Source organism: Doryrhamphus excisus, linkage group LG4, assembly GCF_037039965.1.
Source record: "Doryrhamphus excisus strain RoL-2023G ecotype Guam linkage group LG4, RoL_Dexc_Guam_v1.1, whole genome shotgun sequence".
In the NCBI taxonomy this organism is placed as follows: Eukaryota; Metazoa; Chordata; class Actinopteri; order Syngnathiformes; family Syngnathidae; genus Doryrhamphus; species Doryrhamphus excisus.
In genome coordinates, this window is record NC_136360.1 from 14,407,973 (window position 1) to 14,430,114 (window position 22,142).

The window sequence follows — 22,142 nt, forward strand, 5'->3', positions numbered from 1 at the left end:
TATTTTAGTATTCCGAGCGTAGAAAACATGTTTAGGACCTTCTAAATATGTTTTTCAACATTGTTAGAGCCATCTCAACATGAAATAACCTAAAAATGTCATCCAATGCTTCTCTACAAGAGAGGAGAAATATGATCTCAGGGAAGAACTACATTTGAAACACTTATATGCTAGGACTGCGTTAAAAAGCCATAGCATTTCAGTATGTGGAATCAAACTATGGAATGGGTTGAGTAAGGAACTCAAACAATGCACAACGATGAGCCAATTCAAGAAACAATACAAGCAGTTGATGTTTGTTAAATACAAGGATGAAGAGTCTTGAACCAGTCATGATGTGCTATACATATCACTATATTGATACATATTACTATGGTACCCATTATGGCATTATATGGTCATATCACCTTGTACTTCGATACGAGGTGCATTATTAAAAAAAAAAAAACTTAAACTGTATTATGGAAAGCAGGAAGTGAACAAATGTAAGTTACTGATTATAAAAGTACCAGATGGAGAGGTGGGATTTAATAAAGCTTTGCTTCTTCCTACTCCTTTTGGACACGTGGAACTGTGAACTGATTATGGGATGCACTCAATTGTAATCTGATGCATGTTCAAATGAAATAAAACCATTACCATTACCAAATAACATTGCTATTGTGACCTTAACACTCCTAATATACTAGACACAATAAGAGAAAATAAGGCTGTTGTCCAATAGCGTTCTATTGGACAACACTTGACCTCAGGGGAACCACCACCATCATCGTGTTATCCTTCCATTTTTCCCTTGGATGGTTGAGGCAGGGAGTCAACATTGATGGTCAATTGAGAGTTTATATTACCCACAATGCAATGCATTAAATCCCATAGAGAACATTTGGGGAAGAGTGGCAAGGGAAGTTTCTAAAAATGGCCATCAGTTTTATCAGTTGATACCCTCGGTGAAACAGTATGTATACCAGATGAAACAAGGAATTCAAGACATCCTTCCAGGAATCATAACTTTATTAGGATTCAATTTCACTTTGGTCACCATACATTTTGAGTAAGAATGTCAGGTGGAATTTGTCCAAGTTTGTAATGAGAGGATTGTGCCTGTCTGTGAAGTCAAAAGGATGTCAAATGCATGATTTGGTTCCTGGGTACAAGTATGTAAGCCCACCAATGGTAAATAATAAAAAAAAATGAAACCATACTGTGTAGCAGCTCATTTTCACCTATGTGCATATGCTACATGAGAACCAAATCATACACTTACATGAGAAGAGCTTGTGAGGGCTGCATGTAGGCTACAAACGCAGTCTCAGTTTGTGAGAGAAGTCAAGAAAATAGCCCCCCCTTCCCCCGAGAGAACATGAAGTGGAAAGTAAAAATTGTACGATAGCCCCGAAATTGTGTTGGCAATGTATCCAGTTTTCTAAGGGCAGTTCAACATTTACAAAAGCATTTAAGACAAAACAGGTTGTTTCCTTATTTGGGTCAGTCTCATAGTGAAGGTTCTCCTAGTGTTGCATCGCATTTACATTTATTTAGAAAGTTAACATGCTGCACAAAATATATATATATAAAAAGAAAACAGGCAATCCCATGTTTAAAAAAAAAACCCAAACACTTCCTGGTTCTGATGCTAAGTCCACAGAGGCCTTTTATCCATGAATCAACCCCAACATTACAAACACAGACGTTACACGTACTTGACTATACTTTTACATTTGGAACTGATATGGTAAAGGTATCATCATTGTGGGATCATGGCAACGTACTGGCTTCAAACTTTCTAGCAATAAGATATGGAAGCCTGTTTCCGCCACCGAAAGGAGGAAAAAAATCCCAATGCCAAACAATTATGAAAGAAAAAGTCAAAATCTCAATTTTGACTTCATCCCAGAATTATGATTTTATCTCAGACCTTCACCTCTTATAACTTAAACACACAAGTATGACTATCTATTATGACTCTGTGACTATCTTGTAATTATGACATGATAATTATGATAATTCTGACTTTCATCTCAAAATTTTGACTTTTTCCCCCTCAATTTTCAATTGACAATTGTGGCTTTATCTCTTGATAAACCTTGAACCTTTTATCGAATGATTATGACCTACCATTGGGATATTTTTGGTTTGAGTGGCGGAGTCAGGCTTCCATAATAAGACCATTCCTGTGTTTGTGAAAAGAAATTAAGCATTCCGAACACGATGCTGCATATATTTCCAAGCTTCGCCATGTCATTCTTTTTTTTTTTTTCTAAATCTTACAATCGTGCTTTCCCCTCTGTTGAAACAAACCAATGCGAGTCAAGACAATTGCATGTTTAACACGTTTAGGTTCAGCAAAGGACCACCCGGCTGGGAGGCGACCGGCCAAGGGAGTTACAGTGTCGGAGGTTTGAGCCCGTACTTCCTGGCGACCTCCGTCTGGGCGTACGCGGCGTCGCATAGGGAGTACAAGTGGGCCATCTCCATCTCGGATTTGGCCAGGTTGATGGACTTGTTGAACATCTCTATCGCTTTGTCCAGATTGCCCCTGGAAGGAATTCACGCAGGTTATTTCATTTATCGCACACACACACGGTTCAATCTCACCTCTGAACTTCGATGGTTCCCATTGTTTCATAGGCAAAGTCACACTTGTTGTCAATCTCAATGGCCTTGCTGATGAGGTCCAGACCCAAGTCCAGGTCTTGCTTCCACTGAAGCTGCAATAACCTGAACATACAAATAGATTATATCCAGTTTAAAACTATTGCAGTACTGCGACTTATAGATTATATCCAGTTTAAAACTATTGCAGTGCTGCAGAACTCAGTCAGGATGCGTTCATGGTCTCGCACAAAGTTGGATTTTTTTTTTTTTTTTTACAAACTCATTAAAAAGACGTAAATTTTCCCCAATCGGGTGTTTAAAAATATTCACGCGTTGCAAAGGGAGCCAGAAAGAGCCTGAAGAGACACATGCGACCCTTGGTCTAAGAAAACCTGAGAAATAGGTGAATTCATTGGACGAGATGACCATCCTCTCTCAGCGGTGAGAGAGCTCTCTCACTTGGAACCCATGTGCTCCTGCTACAGTTCTAGCTACATGTACTATGCGCTCAAAGTTTTTCCATTTGTTTGATTTTTCTATTACCTTTTTCCATTTTTTTCCCCCAAATATGACAACTTTATTTTTTCCCCTCATAATTAGAACTTAAAAAAATATATACATTTCTTTGCAGGTGGGCAAATCAAGCCCCCCTTTTGTCACCTGTCTGTGACATTAACAGCCTATTGTAACTTCACCTAAACGGTCCCTTGTAAACAAACATTTACTTTTCATGCATGTCCACGCTCTTTAATATTTGAACTTGATTTGACTAAAAGGATGTAAAATTTCCTCATATTACGTTCCTCTCAAAATTATCACATTAGATCACAACTTTTTTCCCTTAATATTTTCACTTTATTCTTGTGAAAATACTGCTGTTTTTCTTTTTAAGTTCTTGTTCAATTTGATGTTTATCATGTGCCATGGGGCCACCCCTGCTGTAGTAATCCCTCTTTTGACCGTGCCATAAAAACTGAGCACGTCTTACCCTTTGTGTACATATGTAGTTGCGTTGTCTGGTTCCAGTTCAATACACTTGTCGTACATCTCATCTGCTTTTCCAAACTGCTGCTGATCCGTCAAAGCCTGAAAAGCAGTCCAGGTGTTAGGACGCCATGCAGCGTGAGATGACAGGTGAGCACGTTCCTACCTGAGCGTAGAGCGCATAGCCCTCGGCGCACTTGGGGAACCTTCTGATCACATCCTCAAAGCCGTCCATGGCGATCTGGACTTGCGACGTGTTGTTGCCAGTGTAAGCTTGTCTATACTGAAAGGCACAAAAGCACCTCGTCTCATGGTTCCAAACGCCGATGAAAAACCCTGACAGACTTACAAGGGCGAAGCATTTCTGCGCCTGGGCAAGAGCCGAGTCGGGCCTTAGCAGGATGCACTCGTCAAAGTCTCCCACCGCCTCGTCCACCTGGTCCAGCAGGATCTTCAGCTGTGCGGCAAACGGCAAGGAGGCTTGTGATCACATCTCCCCTACAAGAGTTATCTTCCCAACAGCAGCCTATGTACCTGCCCTCTGTGGTGATACACGTCGGGGTTGCGCGTGTCGATCTCTGCTGCCATGTTGAAGTCTTGCGTGGAGAGCTGCGGCTGCTGCTGCTGCATGTACATGCTGCCACGCTTGATGAGGGCGTTAGCTCGCAGCTGCGGACAACAACGAACACATCACAGCTGCTTGAGCAAGAAAGTCAAGTCTGGAAAAAAAATTCAAGGAGTAGGCTCAAGAGGTGTTTTTTTTTGTTTTTTACACTGAAAGCATTGCATTTGAATTTTGTTAACTTGATTTTAAGCTGAAAATTTCATTGAATAGAAATTTGACAGCAAAATGCAAGTTTTGCAATTCTTTTTAACGAAATACAGAGTTGGAAAAAACTCACTAATAATTTTAATAAAAATTCACACGTACACACGCGGGAGCAAGCCAATCAAGTACACAGTCACATGACACCATTAAAAACTGGATGCGTACAGTCATCCCTCACAATATTGACATTTGATTATTTTTCAGAAATTAACTCATAAATGATGGCTGTTTGGTGGTGACTATGGTGTAGACCAGGGGTGGAAAAATATTTTGATTTGTGGGCTGCACTGAGTTAACAAAATTGTCCGGGGGGTCAGAACATATGTACATTTAACACACACACACACACACACTAGTTTATGCTTATAATTTTCCTTGAATTATTTGTCTAATTTTATCTGTAAAAGTGTTATACTATCAGCTGTATGTTCTCATGTCCCTTTTTTCAGGAGCACTTTAAACATCAGACCACATCAAACCATGTCATTTAATTTTACATTTTTTAAAAAAAACGAAGTAAAACATCCGACTTGCAAGTCATGTTGCCAGTTTGTATGTTAAAAGTTGAAATACTTAGAAAGCAACTGGTGGGCCGCATGTGTCACCCGGGCCGTAGTTTGCCCACCACTGGTCTTGACTATGGTCTACTAGTCACAACTCGGGATGCTCCAATCGATCGGCCACTGATTAGTATCGGCCCAACGGAGAATGATGAGTTTGAAGTACAGGATTAGGGCTGGGATGACGTGTCGATGTCAAAAAATGACACAAAAAATACGTCGACACAAGAACTGCATGTCGATGTGCCTTCACTCAGAATTAGTGATGGGCAAAACCGTTCATTTCAGTGAACAGGATCATTCCGCTTCATTCAGTAAAAATAGCCGTTTATTTCGGTCAATTGGTCGTTAGCCTGTGATCTCCCCTGTGCATAGACACGGTCAGTTGTGTCGAGTCAGTCCGTTCACTCATGTTCATGTTCGTTCCAACTCAACAGCTCACCAACTAGTACTGTGTCGGTCATGAACAAAACGGACGGTGTACTGAATGGGTATTTTATGGGCAATTCATTCGTACGCAAAAAAGAACTAGTTCTTTTGATCCGTTCGTTCATGAATGCCACACCACTACTCAGAATCAAAACATGGCGGCGGCCACGGCAACAAGTTTCAGTGAGTCCGGCCAAAAGAAAAGATCTCGCAACTGAGTATCCAAAGTATGGGAATACTTCACGCCAAAAGGTAATGATGCGGTGGTTTGTCACCTATGCAAAATTGAGATGGCATATAACAAAAGCACGACAGCGATGCATCAGCACCTACAAAGGAAGCACCTGCGAGCTGCTTGTGAGGAGAAGACGCCGTAAGTTTAACGTTTTTTATATCCTTGTTTGCAATGATTAACCCCGTCATTCATCCAAACCGCAACACGTAACTTGTGCTGCAGCCTCACACACACAGAGCAAGTGCCCACATGAAAACACACTCCTCACACACTCGCGTCTTGCTGACACTTTAACCGACAGACACAAACTCCTCAAATACATGCTACTTAGTTTTATTTCTATTATTATTGTTGTTATCAATATTATTCACGTTATCATACTTTATTGATATGGGCAGATCATTTAGAAATATATATTTTTACTAACCTGTGCATGTGTTTGTGGTTTATGTTTTCAGGGACTAATCAGGGACTTTCAGGGATTAATCAATGCATCAAAAAAACTATTTTCTAGATTAATCGATTACAGAAATAATCGTTTAACCCAGCCCTATAGAGAATGTGATCATCAGTCAAACGGCAGCTAACGCAGTAATGCAGCCAAGACTCAGCCAAGTTTATAACCCCATAAAATGCTTGAATTGATGAGCAGCCTTTACAGGTTGACCCCCCTACCAATTTTTCACCAGTGATACAGCGGAGTTACTTTGAACCTTGTGGCTTACACAGCGCTGCGGCTAATGTTCTAACCTCAAGACATCTTTCCTTCAAAACTAAAACTACCCCCCTTGTGAGACAAATCACGAACTATAAGGGAATGGCATGACAAGCTCGGACACCGCAGGAGGTCATTACTCAATACAAGAGTCTGACTCACGATGGCATCTTACAACAAAGGCAAAAATCACCAAACAGCAAAATAACACTGAAAAGGTAGCTAGGAAACAAGAAATACCAATAGTTCCCATAATGCATTATTGTCAATGGCTGCAATGATTCATCCAGCTGCCTGTAGCCCCCAGAGGGATAGAAGACGCTCATGAGCATGGGAGCTATGTTTTCATAACGCAAAACATTATGATACACACTCTTTGGTAATAAAAAAAAAACTAAGGCTGATTGCGAATACTGACCACTTGATTGGCATGAATGTGAAAGACATGTCAAAACTATGAATATGAGGTAGTATACGGATTTAGCCTAAGCCTCATAGGATTTACTGATACTGCCATTGAAGTTATTATGAGAGTGCTCCGCCGTCTGCGGCATCTGAAAAAAAAGTCACACCACAAAAAGATTCTTTCCATTGTGTCGTACGGCCAACACATATATATTTGGCTAAATATATATGGCAAAATTTGTGTCAAAGTGAAAGTTTAAATATCACAAATGCCTTTTTTCCCTCCTTTGTTTGTTGAGAACTTATATATTGCTGAAACATACCTATGTTCAACTGTTGATTACTGAAGAACGTAATAAGGTAGAAACTAACTTGTTTTTCTGGTGAAAGATGAGTCTAATCTAATTTGTTATATACCATGACTATATAGCCCAAAAATACAATATTCTGTGTCCTTGTGTGTAAAAAAATCATCAAAAATACCCGGTACAGAGACGGACGGCTGCGACTGAATGAGTTAAGCCTTAAGTTATATCAGTGAAAGAATGTGGAAATAAAGAATAAAGTAAAATGTTTCCAGTTACATGAAAAGTTCACCCTGGTGGGGTGTTTTGGGTTTGTTTTAGTGAGATCAAATGTTGCTAACTTTTGAGAAAAAGTCCTACTTTTGATACAATACCATGTGTTTGCGCCTCATTTTTGGCACATTTTGAACGAGAGAGAAATGTCCTTGATCAACTAACTCTTCTTTCCGCACCAAAGGAGTTATGCCATAGCGTGCATGTACCTGTAAACCGCCATGACTTTCCACAACAAAGTAGTTGAGCCTGACTCAACTGCACTTCTGGTTGTAGCCAAGTAGTATGGATGAATTCTTAATACAGCAATTAAAGAAGTCCACTTGTTGCCGCTGTGATTAACATGGAAGAAACGTACCTTGACATTGGCGTCCTGCATATTAATGACTCTATCCAAATCGGGCTGAGCGGCAGTGGCGTTGCCAATCAGCAGGTAGAAGGTGGCGCGCAGCAACAGGGCCTCGGCGGTATATCGACCCTCCGAATCCACCTCCTTGGTGCACTCGCTGATGATCTTGTCGTAGTTCTCCTCCTCCATGTACTGCTTTGCCTTCAGGTAGCCGGAGCTGAGGAGGGCGGAGCAGGTCGAATGAGCAAACACACAAACTTGGGAGATGACACTGCGGGTCAGGATTCTCAGACCTGGCAGTGACTTCGGATGCCTCGCCCTCCTTGTCCTTGTCTTCGTCTTTCTTCTCGCCCTTCTGCAGGGGCTGGGAAATGATGTCATCAGTGAAAGAACCAAAGTAGGACTTGATGAACTGGGGAGAAGGCATCATCGGCTCACGGTTCTGCAAGAAAAAATGGTTGCCTTTACACACACAAAATGCAAAAGCCTGCTATCTCACTATGCTTCCCTAGCGTGGGCTACATTGTGAAAAATGAATATTTCAGAATATCTGCTTCCATTTACTCAATGAGAACATTGCCGAATGCTTGTCATTCCAATTTCATCCAGTAGATGGCAACATAACTTCATAGTCAGATGCACTGCAGCTTGCATGAGGCAGGCGCTCTTCCATTTGCGAGCTATAGCAAAAAGCAAGTTAACACCCAACAACAAACTACCATTGTGTGTGAGTAACAATGACAACGTTCTAGCAACAAACACATAACATTGTTCTTTGCAAATGCCCGCAAGGCATGCTAGGTACACCAGCGGAAACTGAAATGTCTTTAAATTAGCACACATTTACATGGAGCCCAGAAGACATGAAACCAAAATGCTACATGTCTAAGTCATAAAATTCCTGTTCAGAGTTGTCCTACCTTGTATTTCTCTTTGGCCTTCTCCTTTCCCAGCTGCTTGAGCACCTTGTCTGCCAGCAACATGCTCTGCTGGTTCTGGAAGGCCTCCAGGATGCACACCGCCGTCACGTCTGGTGATGTCAAAAGCATCCCAACAACCATAACTATGGCAATCTTCCTTTATTACTATGAAGGGTGAAATTTCCCAGACACTGCGAGTTTACCTTCCAGACACTCCTTCTTGTTGTCGAGCTTCTCCAGTGCTTTGGCCCGCCTGAAGAGAGCTTTGACGTAGCGCGGATTGAGCTCAACTGCCTGAGAGCAGTCCTGCACCACTTCTGTCCATTTATTCTGCAACCAAAACCAGAAAAGACTGGATGAAACGTAGCGGAAGATGGACAGTGTGGGCTCTATTTCAAAAGGCAACAACACAGAGTTGAACATTTGCTCCAGCTCTCCTATTGAGTCTTGGTGCCAAACCTGCTGCTCATAGGCTGCCGCTCTGTTCTGGTAAAACGTTGACAGGTCGCCCTTTTGTTCAGTGGGGCACAGGGCGATGGCTTCCGTGTAGCACTGGATGGCATTCTCATACTTGGCTGCTTTGAAGTATTTGTTGCCTTTGTTCTTTGCTGCTTGGGCCCGATCCAAAGGACTCTATAGAGCGAGAGAGCAGCAGTACAATTATGGTCAACAAAAGCATGCGGCCCCAATGGTCATTAATTATGCCAACGCTTCAGCATCAGCGCAGCAAACTGTTGGAGCCAGAGTTGAGCCAAAAATATGGCACCGGTTCAGCACCCCTGTGGAGCCCCTTCTCATAGACAACTTTATTCCCACAATATTTGGACTTTACTTTTGGAACATTATCATTTTGCCCGCTTCTAAAACGTACAATTTTATTCATTGTTTTGTTTCTCATAACATTATGATAAAAAAAAAAACGCTTTTTCTTTAACATCTCAACTTTATGCTACTAGAGTGTTATTTTCCCTCATAATATTAAGTTATTTTCTCTTTTTACAATTTTTTCCTCGTAACATTTTGATTTTATTTACGCAAAATTATTGATTTTTTTTCATTTTTGCTGTTTTTTTCCTGTTAAATTCTAATTTTGAAATATGTCGCGGAGCTGCAAATGGCCTACTGGCCACACTTTGAACACCCTAGGACTAAATTAAGCATTTTCAAGCAAAATATCTAAATGAACTAAATTTCAAATAGAAGGCATTCAGAAAACACACAGAAAGACTGAAAGTTGTGCCATGTAATATTCTACACCGGACACAAGGTGTCAGTAATGTTACCGTACATTGATGAGACAATAGCCAGGGCAGGAAAAACTGCCCAGAAACAGGAACGACAAAAAGGAACTGTCTTATGTTCTCTTATTATCTGTACTATACTGGCTAATAGGAGTGTAAATGTGACTATAGGGGTGTTATGTCATGTCTACAGGGCTCCAATGTTGAAAAATGTATTTAGATGTATGTAAACAGGCTACTACTACCTAGCAAATGTATTACTCTTTTGAACGCATATTGTTTTTTCAGAAGCCAACCTCTTTACTTAAGTAGCCCCACCAACTAACCTACATTCCTCATCACCCAAATCCAACCAGAACTCAGCTCAGTGGATGAAGTAGAGAGGCAAGTCACCGTTGATGCCCTACAACTTCATGTCAAAAAAATCCAACTATCCCTTGAATGTGGTGTCACCAGAGGTGGTAATATTGGGAAAAGATCCTCATGGTTGATGTTGTCATAGTGCCATGGTGTTTCCGTGGCCCACCACAACTGAATGTGGTTCTGAGTGTGGTTCTGGTCCAGCTCCACGAGTAAAGAGGTTGCTGCTTGCTACGTGTAGTGTACCATACTAAGAGCTCCTTTGAGTCATTTGGTTGCCTGGTATTTCAGTCAATGAGGGAAACAACCAAAAGGAGAGGACTTAACGGTCATTTTGTCCTGTCAATAAAGTTTCTCATAAGTGCATTTAACTGCAGTAAAGCTCATTAAACCCTAATGAGACGCAGTTGCTAGCACTGCGACTAATAAGCAACGCTAGTTCTTCAGTAAGGTTAGCTTAGCATTAGCACATGCCGTGGTTTAATCCAGAAATGATAAGACCGGCACAGCATGGCCTCCCTGGCTTGAGGAAGGTAGCTGTCACCGGTAGGTGTCCTTGGCTACACGCCGCCTCCACTGCAATGACACATGCCGGCGAGGACACGGAACAAAGTGAGTTCAAAACCAGGCTGTTTATGATCCTATATTAGGTTGAACCGAGATGGAAGCGTTGTCACGTACCATGTTCTCCGGCTCTCGGTTGGCCCGAGAGGCGCTGTCTTGGCCCTGCTCTGGACTGGCGCTTCCTTCAGGTGTTATCCGCTCCCCGCTCCCTTTCCCTCGCCTCTCCTTCGTCCTCCTGCGATTCCACAAGTACACAGCGCCGACTCCCAGCACGATGGGAGTGCCGACCAGCAGAGCCAGCTGCCAACGGGGTAGTCCACTACCGGACTGCGGCTCGATCGGCTTGGAGGCAGCCATGACGAGCGACCGAGGATCGGCTAGGTAGCTGTTAGCAGAACCACGACTGCGCCAGGCAGCGCGAGACCAGTGTGGCTTCTTCCGCTTCCTGTGCTGTGTGAGGTCACGCGTGCGCAGCAAGGAATCATGAACTGACGGTAATTGTAGTTTTTATGGACTCTAATTGTAGTCTACACCAAACGGGTTCATTTTGATTTTGTTCTTCTTGATTTGTCGCTACATGTTTTTTAATGGATTTAATTTATTTGATGAAATGAAGTATTTTAATATTATTTACAGAACAATTTACAACTCCTTAAGTCAATACTGTACTCCCTGCAGACGCTGTTCATTTGATGAGGCGTTCAAGCGCACTGTCACTCTGTAATGCTGTTATGAATTTTATTAATGTACCCCATGACAATTTGTGCACCCCTGCGAGTATTCATACCTCACTTTGGGAACCATAGGGCAGTGATTTTCAACCGGTGGGTCAGGATCCAAAAGAGGTTTGCATATAGACAGTCAAAAAATGACACTGAACTGTGACAAATGCATAAAAAATAATAACAACAAATAAAAATGACAATATCAAAATCAATAGAATAAATAAATAACTTGGGATTTTTTTTCATTTTGAGATATTTGATCTCGTTGTCTTATTTAAATTAAACTAAATTTGAAACACTTATATGCTACGTTAAAAAGCCATAGCTTTTCAGTATGTGGAATCAAACTATGGAATGGATTGAGTAAGGACCTCAAACAATGCACAACGATGAGCCAATTCAAGAAACAATACAAGCAGTTGATGTTTGTTAAATACAAGGATGAAGAGTCTTGAACCAGTCATGATGTGCTATATATATCACTATATTGACACTTACTATGGTACCCATTAGGTCATTGGATGGTCATATCACCTCGTACTTCGGTATGAGGTGCATTAATAAAAAAACACCTTAAACTGTATTATGGAAAGCAGGAAGTGAACAAATGTAGCAGTTACTGATTGTAAAAGTACCAGATGGAGGGCTAGGATTTAATAAGCTTTGCTTCTTCCTACTCCTTTTGGACATGTGGAACTTTGAACTGATTATGGGATGCACTCAATTGTAATCTGATGCATGTTCAAATGAAATAAAACCATTACCATTACCATATTTCCTGCAGTTTTGATTTTTAATTTTAATTTCTGCATTATTGCAAAGCCAGCTAGCCCATTAGGCAACGTAGGCAGATGCGAAGGACACCAGCAGAAAGGCTAAAGGCTGAAAAAACTGGGAAAAACACTCAGCTTCAATATTATGTGTATTAACATTTAAAAGGGGCGGCACGGTAGTCGAGTGGTTAGCGCGCAGGCCTCACAGCTAGGAGACCAGGGTTCAATTCCACCCTCGGCCATCTCTGTGTGGAGTTTGCATGTTCTCCCCGTGGGTTTTCTCCGAGTACTCAGGTTTCCTCCCATATTCCAAAAACATGCTAGGTTAATTGGCCACTCCAAATTGTCCATAGGTATGAATGTGAGTGTGAATAGTTGTTTGTCTATATGTGCCCTGTGATTGGCTGGCGACCAGTCCAGGGTGTACCCTGCCGCTCGCCCGGAGACAGTTGGGATAGGCTCCAGCACCCCCCGCAACCCTCGTGAGGAAAAAGCGGTAGAAAATTAATTAATGAATGGGACTTCGGATGCTCCAATGGATCGGCCACTGGGCTAATTTCTGTAAAAAAAACATGTGACTGGCATATGTCGATAAATACCTTTCAAAGCCAATCACAAAAACGTGACGTCCCGACCTGACAATTCATGCAATGACAACAAACATGACATGAATATACATGTGTGCTGTGTCACGTAGAGTTGCCAATACCCATATTGAGCTAACAAGGGTCACACTATGTCCCATATTGCCACGAGAGTCAATGCTAATTGTTTTCTGTTTGACAGCTTGACACAGATTATGTCAAGCCATATTAGTTTGGCACACCTATTGGTGTTCGACTTCTCTTGCATCTTTATTTACCCACCTTGCCTACCTAGCTGGACACAGCTGCAGCGAGCTAGCTAGCGAGAATTATTAGACTAGTAGCGATAAAAACATTTTGTTTTTATAACAAACAAGCAATGCGATTAGTTTGGAGCACGTTTCAGTTCCACTGGAAAGTAGATATTACGGCTATCGGGTACGTAGGAACTTTTTGCCACTGAGCAATTTTGCTCTCTTGTGGTCATTATGCTAATTCCGTCTTGTCCTCCAAACAGTATTTGTGTGTTGTTGTGGGTTTATTTGCCACAGAATTGGAATGGTCAAATGGCGGGCCTGGCCACTAACACGTATCATAAAACAATTGAAAAATGCACAGGCCGATCTCACTTATGAAATTAACTTGTGAAATTCTGTCTGCGAATGACGCTGAGACTAGCGATTAGCGAGGCGTCAGGTTAGTCCACAAGGTAAAAAATAGTTTTTCCTGTTAGCTGCTACAATAATATGTATGTAGCTTGGTTAATATAGAAGTCAGTTATGTAAATGGAACACTGTTTTTTTTAGTTTGTTTGTGAAGGCTTTAGCATCAAAATAGATATTTCCCATGCCCGTTGTTAGCTAGCTTATATTGAGTAGTTTTTTCTTGAAGGGAAATATGTGTTCATGTTTCACATAAGGATTGGAAATAATGGGCAAAATTCCAAAAAAGTGCAGTTCCCCTTTAACAATCTATAATGTCTGTGTTTGATTGTATGTCAGTCTTAATTTCATTCATTCATTCATTTTCTACCGCTTTTTCCTTACGAGGGTCGCAGGGGTGCTGGAGCCTATCCCAGCTGTCTTCGGGCGAGAGGCGGGGTACACCCTGGACTGGTGGCCAGCCAATCACAGGACACATATAGACAAACAACCATTCACACTCACATTCATACCTATGGACAATGTTTCATACCTATGGAGCATGTTTTTGGAATGTGGGAGGAACCGCCTTAATTTAATAAATGAAAATAAAAAAGGAAAATAATTAGTTTCAGATTGTAGGTTCGCGTGGTGTGGGAGTACTGTATATTTGAGTCTTTGCCAAATACATGCTCTGTTTTACTCTGTCCCATTTCGGAGGCGAGTGCCGGTCTGTCTGGACGGTTTGCCAGAGTCACTCAATTGTAGCCCGCGGCCGTCTGTCCTCGACCTGAGACCTACCAGCACTCGCCGTTTCGTCAAAGTCAGCTGCAGTGACGCCGTTAGGAGGAAATACGTGCGATGATGGCTTCACACATTCACACGTTGCTGTGATGATGGTCACCAGGTCAGTATCAAGGGGGCGCTGTATCTGCATTGTTTTTGTTTTTTATGAGACCCATAGGTTCGTGAATGAAAATGATGTTTGCCCATAAAGCACTTTGCTGTTCTCAAAAGAATCAATTGTGTGCTGACACAGTAGCTTGATTTTAAAAGCTGCAAAAATCAATTTTGCCGTAAAAAACGGCGGCGACACGTGACGAGACAAAATAACCGTTGCACGTGCGGCTTGTGTCCATCTTGGACTGTAATCTCGGAACACGGCAGATGAGTGGCGAAGGTTCCACGCTTGCTGCATGATCCTTCTTTTAGCGTGGTTCAGGAATGTCATCGTACAAACCACAATATTGGGATTTACACCATAAATATTAGTCTTACGTAAATTTATCTAGTGCATATTTACATTGCTAATGCTCACAGGCTAGCAATGCTAAAATGCAAAAATGAGTATATAAATATATATATATAGCAGCAGCGTACCAGATGGTGATGGAGGAGGTTAGGATGGACTCAATGTTGGATGTGCACCACCATTGTCTTTGGCAGGCTGAATTTCTTCACCTGCCGTAGGAAGTACATCTTCTGCTGTGCCTTCTTGGTGAGGGAGCTGATGTTCGGCTCCCACTTGAGGTCCTGGGAGATGATGGTACCCAGGAAGCGGAAGGACTCCACAATGTCGATGGTAGAGTCACAGAGAGTGATGGGACAGGTGAGGCTGAGTTCTTCCTGTTGTCCACAACCATCTCCACTGTTTTTAGAGCGTTGAGCTCCAGGTTGTTCTGGTTGCACCAAGTCGCCAGATGGTCAACCTCTCACCTGTAGGCAGACTTGTCGCCGTCAGAGATGAGTCCGATTAGGGTGGTGTTGTCCGCAAACTTCAGGAGCTTGACAGACTGGTGACTGGAGGTGCAGGTGGAGGTGTTTGTGTACAGGGAGAAGAGCAGAGAAGAAAGAACGCAGCCCTGGGGGTATCCGTTGCTGATGGTTTTTGTAGCTGATACATATGTACATACATACTGTACAGCAGGGGTGGGCAAACTACGGCCCGGGGGCCACATGCGTCCCACCAAGCGTTTGAATCTGGCCCGCAAGTTAGTCTATGTATTTCAACTTTTAACATACATGCTGGCAACATGACTTGCAGGTCGGATGTCTTATTCAGTAAAAAAAAATTTGTGTTAGTAAAATAGTTTGATGTGGTCTGATGTTTAAAAGTGATCTGAAAAAAGGGAGGCGGCACGGCGGTCGAGTGGTTAGTGCGCAGACCTCACAGCTAGGAGACCAGCGTTCAATTCCACCCTCGGCCATCTCTGTGTGGATTTTGCATGTTCTCCCCGTGCATGTGTGGGTTTTCTCCGGGTACTCCGGTTTCCTCCCACATTCCAAAAACATGCTAGGTTAATTGGCGACTCCAAATTGTCCATAGGTATGAATGTGAGTGTGAATGGTTGTTTGTCTATATGTACCCTGTGATTGGCTGGCCACCAGTCCTAGGTGTACCCCGCCTTTCGCCCAATGACAGCTGGGATAGGCTCCAGCACTCCCTGCGACCCTCGTGAGGAAAAAGCGGTAAAAAATGAATGAAAAATACAAATATTCACATATTTACAACATATAGCTAATAGTATGACACTTTTACAGATACAATTAAACAAATAATTTAAGGTGGACTGTTAAAATTATAAGCGTAAAATAATGTGTGTGTTAAATATATATTCTGGCCCCCCCAGACAGTTTTGTAAACTCAACACGGCCCACAAAGTTTGCCCACCCCTGCTGTACACAGTAGTGGACCTTAAAGATCTTAAGGGGTATATATGCAGTATATTTCTATAGCCCTTCATCACAAAAGAGTCTCAAAGGGCTTTACAACCTGGCAACAATGAACGATATCCCCTGATCTGAACCCACCTCAGGAAAAAATAAAAAGTATATTGCATTAAAACTGATGTAATGTCAATTACTCCTGTGTGGCCTTGACACATTTGATATAGCGGTGACTAGACGTATCGCAGCAGTGGGCAAACCCACCAGAGATGCAAGTAAGCGAGCAAAAAACTTACCACTTCCGCATGAAATGGGAGGAGAACTTTTTTCCCCCTCTGTGGGACGGCATGGCTGAATTCATGCAGCGTTAAGGTAATGTAAGTAATGTAATGTAAGTGTCCACAATACAACATACCTTATGGCTTGTTTTGACTAATAATTTGCTATAGTCCACAACGAAGCAGCCATCAATTATTAATTCATCCATTTCTCGCAACATCATCAAGGACAGTTTACATCCTGGTGCTCAGCTGTGCTCCTGTGGCAGACGCTACAGGAGCATCAAGGCAAAAACAAGCAGACTGAGAAACAGCTTCTTCCCAAGAGCCATCACCACCCTGAACTCATACAACGTACCTGGTCATTAGCATAATGCAAATGTGCAATATTTCCATCACTGCCCCTGTTACTACCTCAATCATATTTATTTTATTTTACAACCCAATACAATACACTCATATGTGACTTTACTCATCTGTATACACCATTCATTATTTGCACTATGACCCATTTACCATTGCACTAAAATTAATATATCTGCAGATATATACTAGCAGATACAGGAGCAGACATATTGCATGCAATATGTCTGCTCCTGCATATGCTCCTGTGCAATACTATGTGTATATTTTGGATATCTTGTATATATCTTGTTAAATTGTCTTTTTTACTCTACTTTTATATACTTTTTTTTAACTTGACTACTGCACTGAAAGGAGAAGCTCTCCAATCTCGTTGTACATCTTGTATAATGACAATAAAGGCCATTCCATTCCATTCTGAAAAATCGTGATCGAACCGCAATATAAACAACTTCTTAACATACAGTATGTTTCCAAAATATCAAAGTGGCAATGTTGCATCGTTTCATTTGGACAACCCATAGATAGAGTGTAACAAAAATGCTGGCTGAAATGTGTTGTCCTACATAACCTCAGCCCCAGGCAATGAGCAGACAGTGAAAGACTGCACTCCATAATTATTGACAGCTTTTGATGTGCTCATGGAAAGTATGGGCACAGTGGAGTTGCCTCAGGCTGGTGACTGGAATAGAAAGCCTAAAAAGGCGTCCACACCACCAAGTCGTGCCAAAATACTGTCCCTTGCTCCCCTGGCTCGCCTTTATTCTTTACCAGCAGCCACGTTAAATAGATTACAAGGGATTCATTCCTCTTATCAAAGACCTGCACGAGAGAGGATATTTAAGGATCAGCCTGGAATAACACAGCAGACGCTAATTAATACAAGTTTGCTTTGTGGAGTGGAGCAGCACAAAGAGTCACTCAGTGGCTCAGACCTCCCCCCAGCAGCATCCCCTTGCCGCCATGTCACTTCGCCTCCTGCCCGCCATCATCATGGATAATGACGAGGACGACGACGGCAACTTCACCAAGTGGATGAGCAGCTACTGGGGCCACGGGGCGGAAGGCAGACAGTCCCGGGACAGGAAGCGCAGCTTTAACAGACCCGCACGGACAAAAGTGGACCGAAGAGCATCACTTCCCACTGTGGTAAATAAACATCTTGTGCGTTGTTCTCAACTGGTACCAAAATTGATTCCAGAGTGGATGAGTGGCGCCTTTGAATACTCCTTTCGGTAGCACTATTTGAAACCTGCCTTTACAGAAGAAGACCATCAGCTAGCTAGTGGCTCATCAACACAGACGCCTTTCTAAACTTGCAGCAACTCGACAAGTCAACATAGATAAAACACACAACGCAGTGTACCACACAGACAATGCAGGTGTCAAAACAAGGCTTACTATACACACAAAACTATACAACCCACAAGGCATGCCGGGTAACCACACACAGCGACTCTTTGCCGCAGTGTGTTATAGTCATGCCTTACTGCTTGAATAAATAATTGATGTTTTGTGGTTGAATACAACCCATTATTAGTGAAAAATAAACATGTACATATTGTTTAACCTAAATTAAGCATTTTCAAGTCAATGTTGTGGTGATATGTAGTATTGTACACTGGTCACTCTGTGTCAGCAATGTTACATTGATGAGACAATAGCCCCCGCAGGAAGTACTATACAGAACAACAAAATACTCTCCCAGTTTTAAGGATGTGTGAGTGTACGTCAGCAGCGTCCGAATTATTTCCAACAAGGGCCACATAGTGAAAAATGTAGATATGCTATGAAGTTATATACGTACTGTATATAGGTCAGCTTTGTCATAAAGGTGAAAAACCCTATTATTAGAATCAACTTTTCCCATTTTTGCAGTTTTTTTAATTTTCCAAATATTTAAACTCTCTTCAGAAATAATCGTGGTATTTTTCTTCTCATCACCCATAATATTATAACTTTTCCCCACCGTAATTTTCCTTTTCATTTAAAAGATATATGTTTTTTATATTTCAAGTCTATGCTGCTAAAATGAGAACATTTTCCTCATTCTATTATTTAGTCTTGTAAAATTGCCCAAATTAGTTATGGTAGAATGCAACTTTTTTCACCTCATATTTTGACTTTTATTTTCATAAGATGACTGTTTTTCTCAAGTCTGATGTTTTTTTTGTAAAATTTCCAACTATTTCAACTTTGTTCTTGTAAATTTTACATTTTTTTTGTAAATTAGGACTTAATTGGCATAATATTTTGACTTTATTCTTGCACAATACTTTTCTAGAAATTAAGTTTGTTTGTCAGAATATTACAACTTGAAAAAAATTACATCTTTCTTTAATATTTCATCTTCATGCAACTAAAATAATGTTATTTTTTTCTCATAACATTGCAACGTTATTTTCATAAAATTACAAGAAATTACAACTTTTTTCTTTTACTCTTCTCTTATTCTTCTGTACGTTATTCGAGTAAAATCACTACTGATAGTTACATGTAAAAAAGATTTTTTTAGTAGTTAAAAACTTTTTGTAAATAATCAAAAGTCAAGGGGTTAGTAAGGCCAAGCTTCATGTTTACTGAAAAACATTAACACTGATAAACACACCTTTAAAGCCATGATTCTCCCAGGCTTGTTTGAGGGAGCTGCTTGTACTTGTCAAATTATTTCTTTGTCAGTCACAATTAGACGCCATGAAGCTCAACCGGCTGCATGCGGCCACGATGGCGTCGGCCCCCAGCCACCTGAAGAACAGGGAAGAAAAGGGTGAGGTCAGGCCCCACCCGAGAGCTCGCAGGGCTTCCTCGGACGGCAACGGACGCTCCAAGTCGGCTGTCCCGGAGAACCGCATCAGCACCATCCCAGAACTGACGGAATCCTTTGAGAAGAGACTCTGTCTCCGGGATAAACGCACGATATCACTGGTGAGCACAGCACAGGTACTGTGGAATCCCTTAAATGTACAGTATGACACAATTGAGAGAATTCCAAAATGTATGTCCTATCTGAGTCCAAAAAAGAGTCTGAGGGTACCAGAAGCCAGTAATAATAATAATAATGAGTACTCAAAGTATAAAACACCAGTCTGAGTCACCCCGGAGTCCAAAAAGAGAGTCCACAAGTACCCACATTCTGAGAGTAATCAGAGTCCAAAACAATATTCAGAAAAAAAAAAGTACTCAGAATCCAGAGTCCAAAAAACAGAGTCCAAGAGTATCCGTGACCGAGAGTCCAAAGCTAGTTGTTCGAGGCTACCCAGAGTAAAAAAAAATTCAGTCATAGAGTATCCAGAGTCCAAAACAAGAGCCCAAGTACCTTCAGCGAAAGTGTACCCAGAGTCCAAATCAAGATTCTGAGAATACCCAGAATCCAAAACCAATGTCCGACTACCCAGAGTCCAGGAGTACAAAGAGTCCAAAACAGAGTCACAGAGTACCCAGAGTCCAAAGGAACTGTCAGTATCCACTTTGAGTTCCCATAAATGGAGTTTATAGATTGTAGATGAGCAAATATAAACATGTGTAGCGCTGGCCATTCATTCCTTGTTGGGACGGTCTTTTTTCAGAATGATGATGACAATTTGTGTGTCATCTGCCATGACAACATGTGCAAAAGTGGGGGAGCCGTTCAAGAACTGCACTGTGCTCATGCGTTCCACAAAGAGGTACAACTATTACTATTTATTATTACTATTTTGATTGAAGTCACTCCCTTTACAGTTCCTCTGTACCATCACCTTCACTTTTATTTGTTATATTGTTACGTTTACTACAATCACATGGCAGTCATTCCTGGTGTAAAAACACATTAGTCATCATTTAAGCTCCTGGTGCAAAAACATGGGAGTCGATGAGTCCTGGTTTTAAAAAAATTTAGTAATTTCTTCACCTGCATGATGAGTCCTGGTGTGAAAATGTTGAGTCACCCCTTGACATGCATGACAAGTCCTGGTGTGAAAATATGGGAGTCATTTGTTCACATGCATAACGAGTACTAACGAGTATGGTATGAAAGAATTTCTTCACCTGCATGATGAGTCCTGGTGTGAAAACATTTCTGGTATGAAAACATACGAGTCATTCTTTTACGTGTATGACCAGTCCTGGTATGTAAACATGCAAGCTGGTGTTTCCTGGTGTGTATACATTAGAGTCATTATGTCACCTGCATGATGAGTCTGGTATAAAAATATGGGGGTCAGTTGTTAGCATGCATGACAATTCCTGGTATGAAAACATTTCAGTCATTTCTTCACTTGCATGATGGTTCCTGGTATGAAAGCGTGTGTCACTTCAAGAGCATGACAAGTCCTGGTATGAAGACGTAAGTCATTCCTGGTGTGAAAACATGACAGTCATCACTTTACCTGCATGATGAGTCCTGGTGTGGAAACATGCAATTCGATGAGCTCTGGTGTAAATAATGTAGTCATTCCTTCACCTGCATGAGTTCTTGTATGAAAACATGTGAGTCACTCCTTCACAAGCATGACAAGTCCTGGTACGAATACATCTGAATCATTACTGGTGTGAAAACATTTGAATGGTTGAGTCCTGGTATAAAAACACATGAGTCATTCCTTCACCTATGACAAATCATGGTGTAAAAATATGGGAGTCATATCTTCACCTGTGAACACATCTGAGTTGATGGGTCCTGGTGTGAACACTTATGAGCATTTATGAGTCTTGGTATGAAAACAACGCTCACTGATGTGGTTCATCATGTCCGAGCAGTGTCGACCACGTAGCAGCAGCGAGGCGGCGTGCCTGGTGCGGAGACTCATGAGCAGTAGGAGGAGGTCGGCGGATGAGCCCATCACCACGGAAGAGCAGCAGCACACGTTCCGCCGTCAGCTGTCCCTGCGGAGACATCGCTGATGTCACTAAGTGGGAGGGACCACGTCCTGGACAGTATATTAATTTTAGGACTTTTGATTCTAACCTTCACACTCTCATGTTGGATTACTATTGGGCTGTTTTTATTATTGGAATGTTGAAGATATGAATGCATGACGTTATGTATGTTACCATATAGTTCACTCAAGCAGTTTCTTTGGATAAATTGATGTGTCACGTGATGCAAGAAGGTGTCCTTATTGCACGTGGCTGCACCTGTACTGTGATTTTACATTCTGCAACCCAACCCAACCTATACCAAATAAATTGGCTGTATATTTGTATTAGAATTCATTCATCTCATAGAAAATATGAATTCACTTGTCTTGTGTATGTCATTTATATATTTGAAAATAAATACGATTGGATTAATAAAAAGGCTTCCTCCATTCATTTTAAAGTAAATGTCGCCTTCATTGTGGCTCGTTTTTTGAGCACTGCAAAACTC

At 41.6% G+C, this 22,142-nt stretch overlaps 2 protein-coding genes across 2 annotated transcripts; one reads left to right on the plus strand and one right to left on the minus strand.

Moving 5' to 3' along the window:
* Positions 1-993: 993 nt before the first annotated feature.
* Positions 994-11,206, minus strand: tomm70a (translocase of outer mitochondrial membrane 70 homolog A (S. cerevisiae)). The gene is made up of 12 exons (XM_058074038.2): positions 10,882-11,206; positions 9,059-9,232; positions 8,803-8,929; positions 8,600-8,709; positions 7,973-8,121; positions 7,689-7,896; positions 4,114-4,248; positions 3,929-4,036; positions 3,746-3,862; positions 3,584-3,681; positions 2,596-2,718; positions 994-2,536 (listed from the first exon to the last, which is right to left on the minus strand). Exons 1-12 carry the CDS (start codon positions 11,119-11,121, stop codon positions 2,383-2,385), a joined length of 1,743 nt encoding a protein of 580 aa, XP_057930021.1. The 5' UTR covers positions 11,122-11,206; the 3' UTR covers positions 994-2,382.
* Positions 11,207-17,494: 6,288 nt separating this feature from the next.
* lnp1 (leukemia NUP98 fusion partner 1) lies at positions 17,495-22,061 on the plus strand. Its single transcript, XM_058073379.2, has 4 exons — positions 17,495-17,944; positions 19,475-19,720; positions 20,362-20,460; positions 21,533-22,061. Exons 1-4 carry the CDS (start codon positions 17,759-17,761, stop codon positions 21,674-21,676), a joined length of 675 nt encoding a protein of 224 aa, XP_057929362.2. The 5' UTR covers positions 17,495-17,758; the 3' UTR covers positions 21,677-22,061.
* Positions 22,062-22,142: the final 81 nt, after the last annotated feature.

Coding starts and splice junctions, on each gene's coding strand:
- tomm70a (XM_058074038.2), bottom strand. CDS start 11,121: ATGGCTGCCTCCAAGCCGATCGAGCCGCAGTCCGGTAGTGGACTACCC. Junction 8,122..8,599: donor AGGCCAAAGAGAAATACAAG/GTAGGACAACTC, acceptor TTTTTCTTGCAG/AACCGTGAGCCGATGATGCC. Junction 2,537..2,595: donor GGAACCATCGAAGTTCAGAG/GTGAGATTGAAC, acceptor AATTCCTTCCAG/GGGCAATCTGGACAAAGCGA.
- lnp1 (XM_058073379.2), top strand. CDS start 17,759: ATGTCACTTCGCCTCCTGCCCGCCATCATCATGGATAATGACGAGGAC. Junction 19,721..20,361: donor ATAAACGCACGATATCACTG/GTGAGCACAGCA, acceptor GTCTTTTTTCAG/AATGATGATGACAATTTGTG. Junction 20,461..21,532: donor CTCATGCGTTCCACAAAGAG/GTACAACTATTA, acceptor ATGTCCGAGCAG/TGTCGACCACGTAGCAGCAG.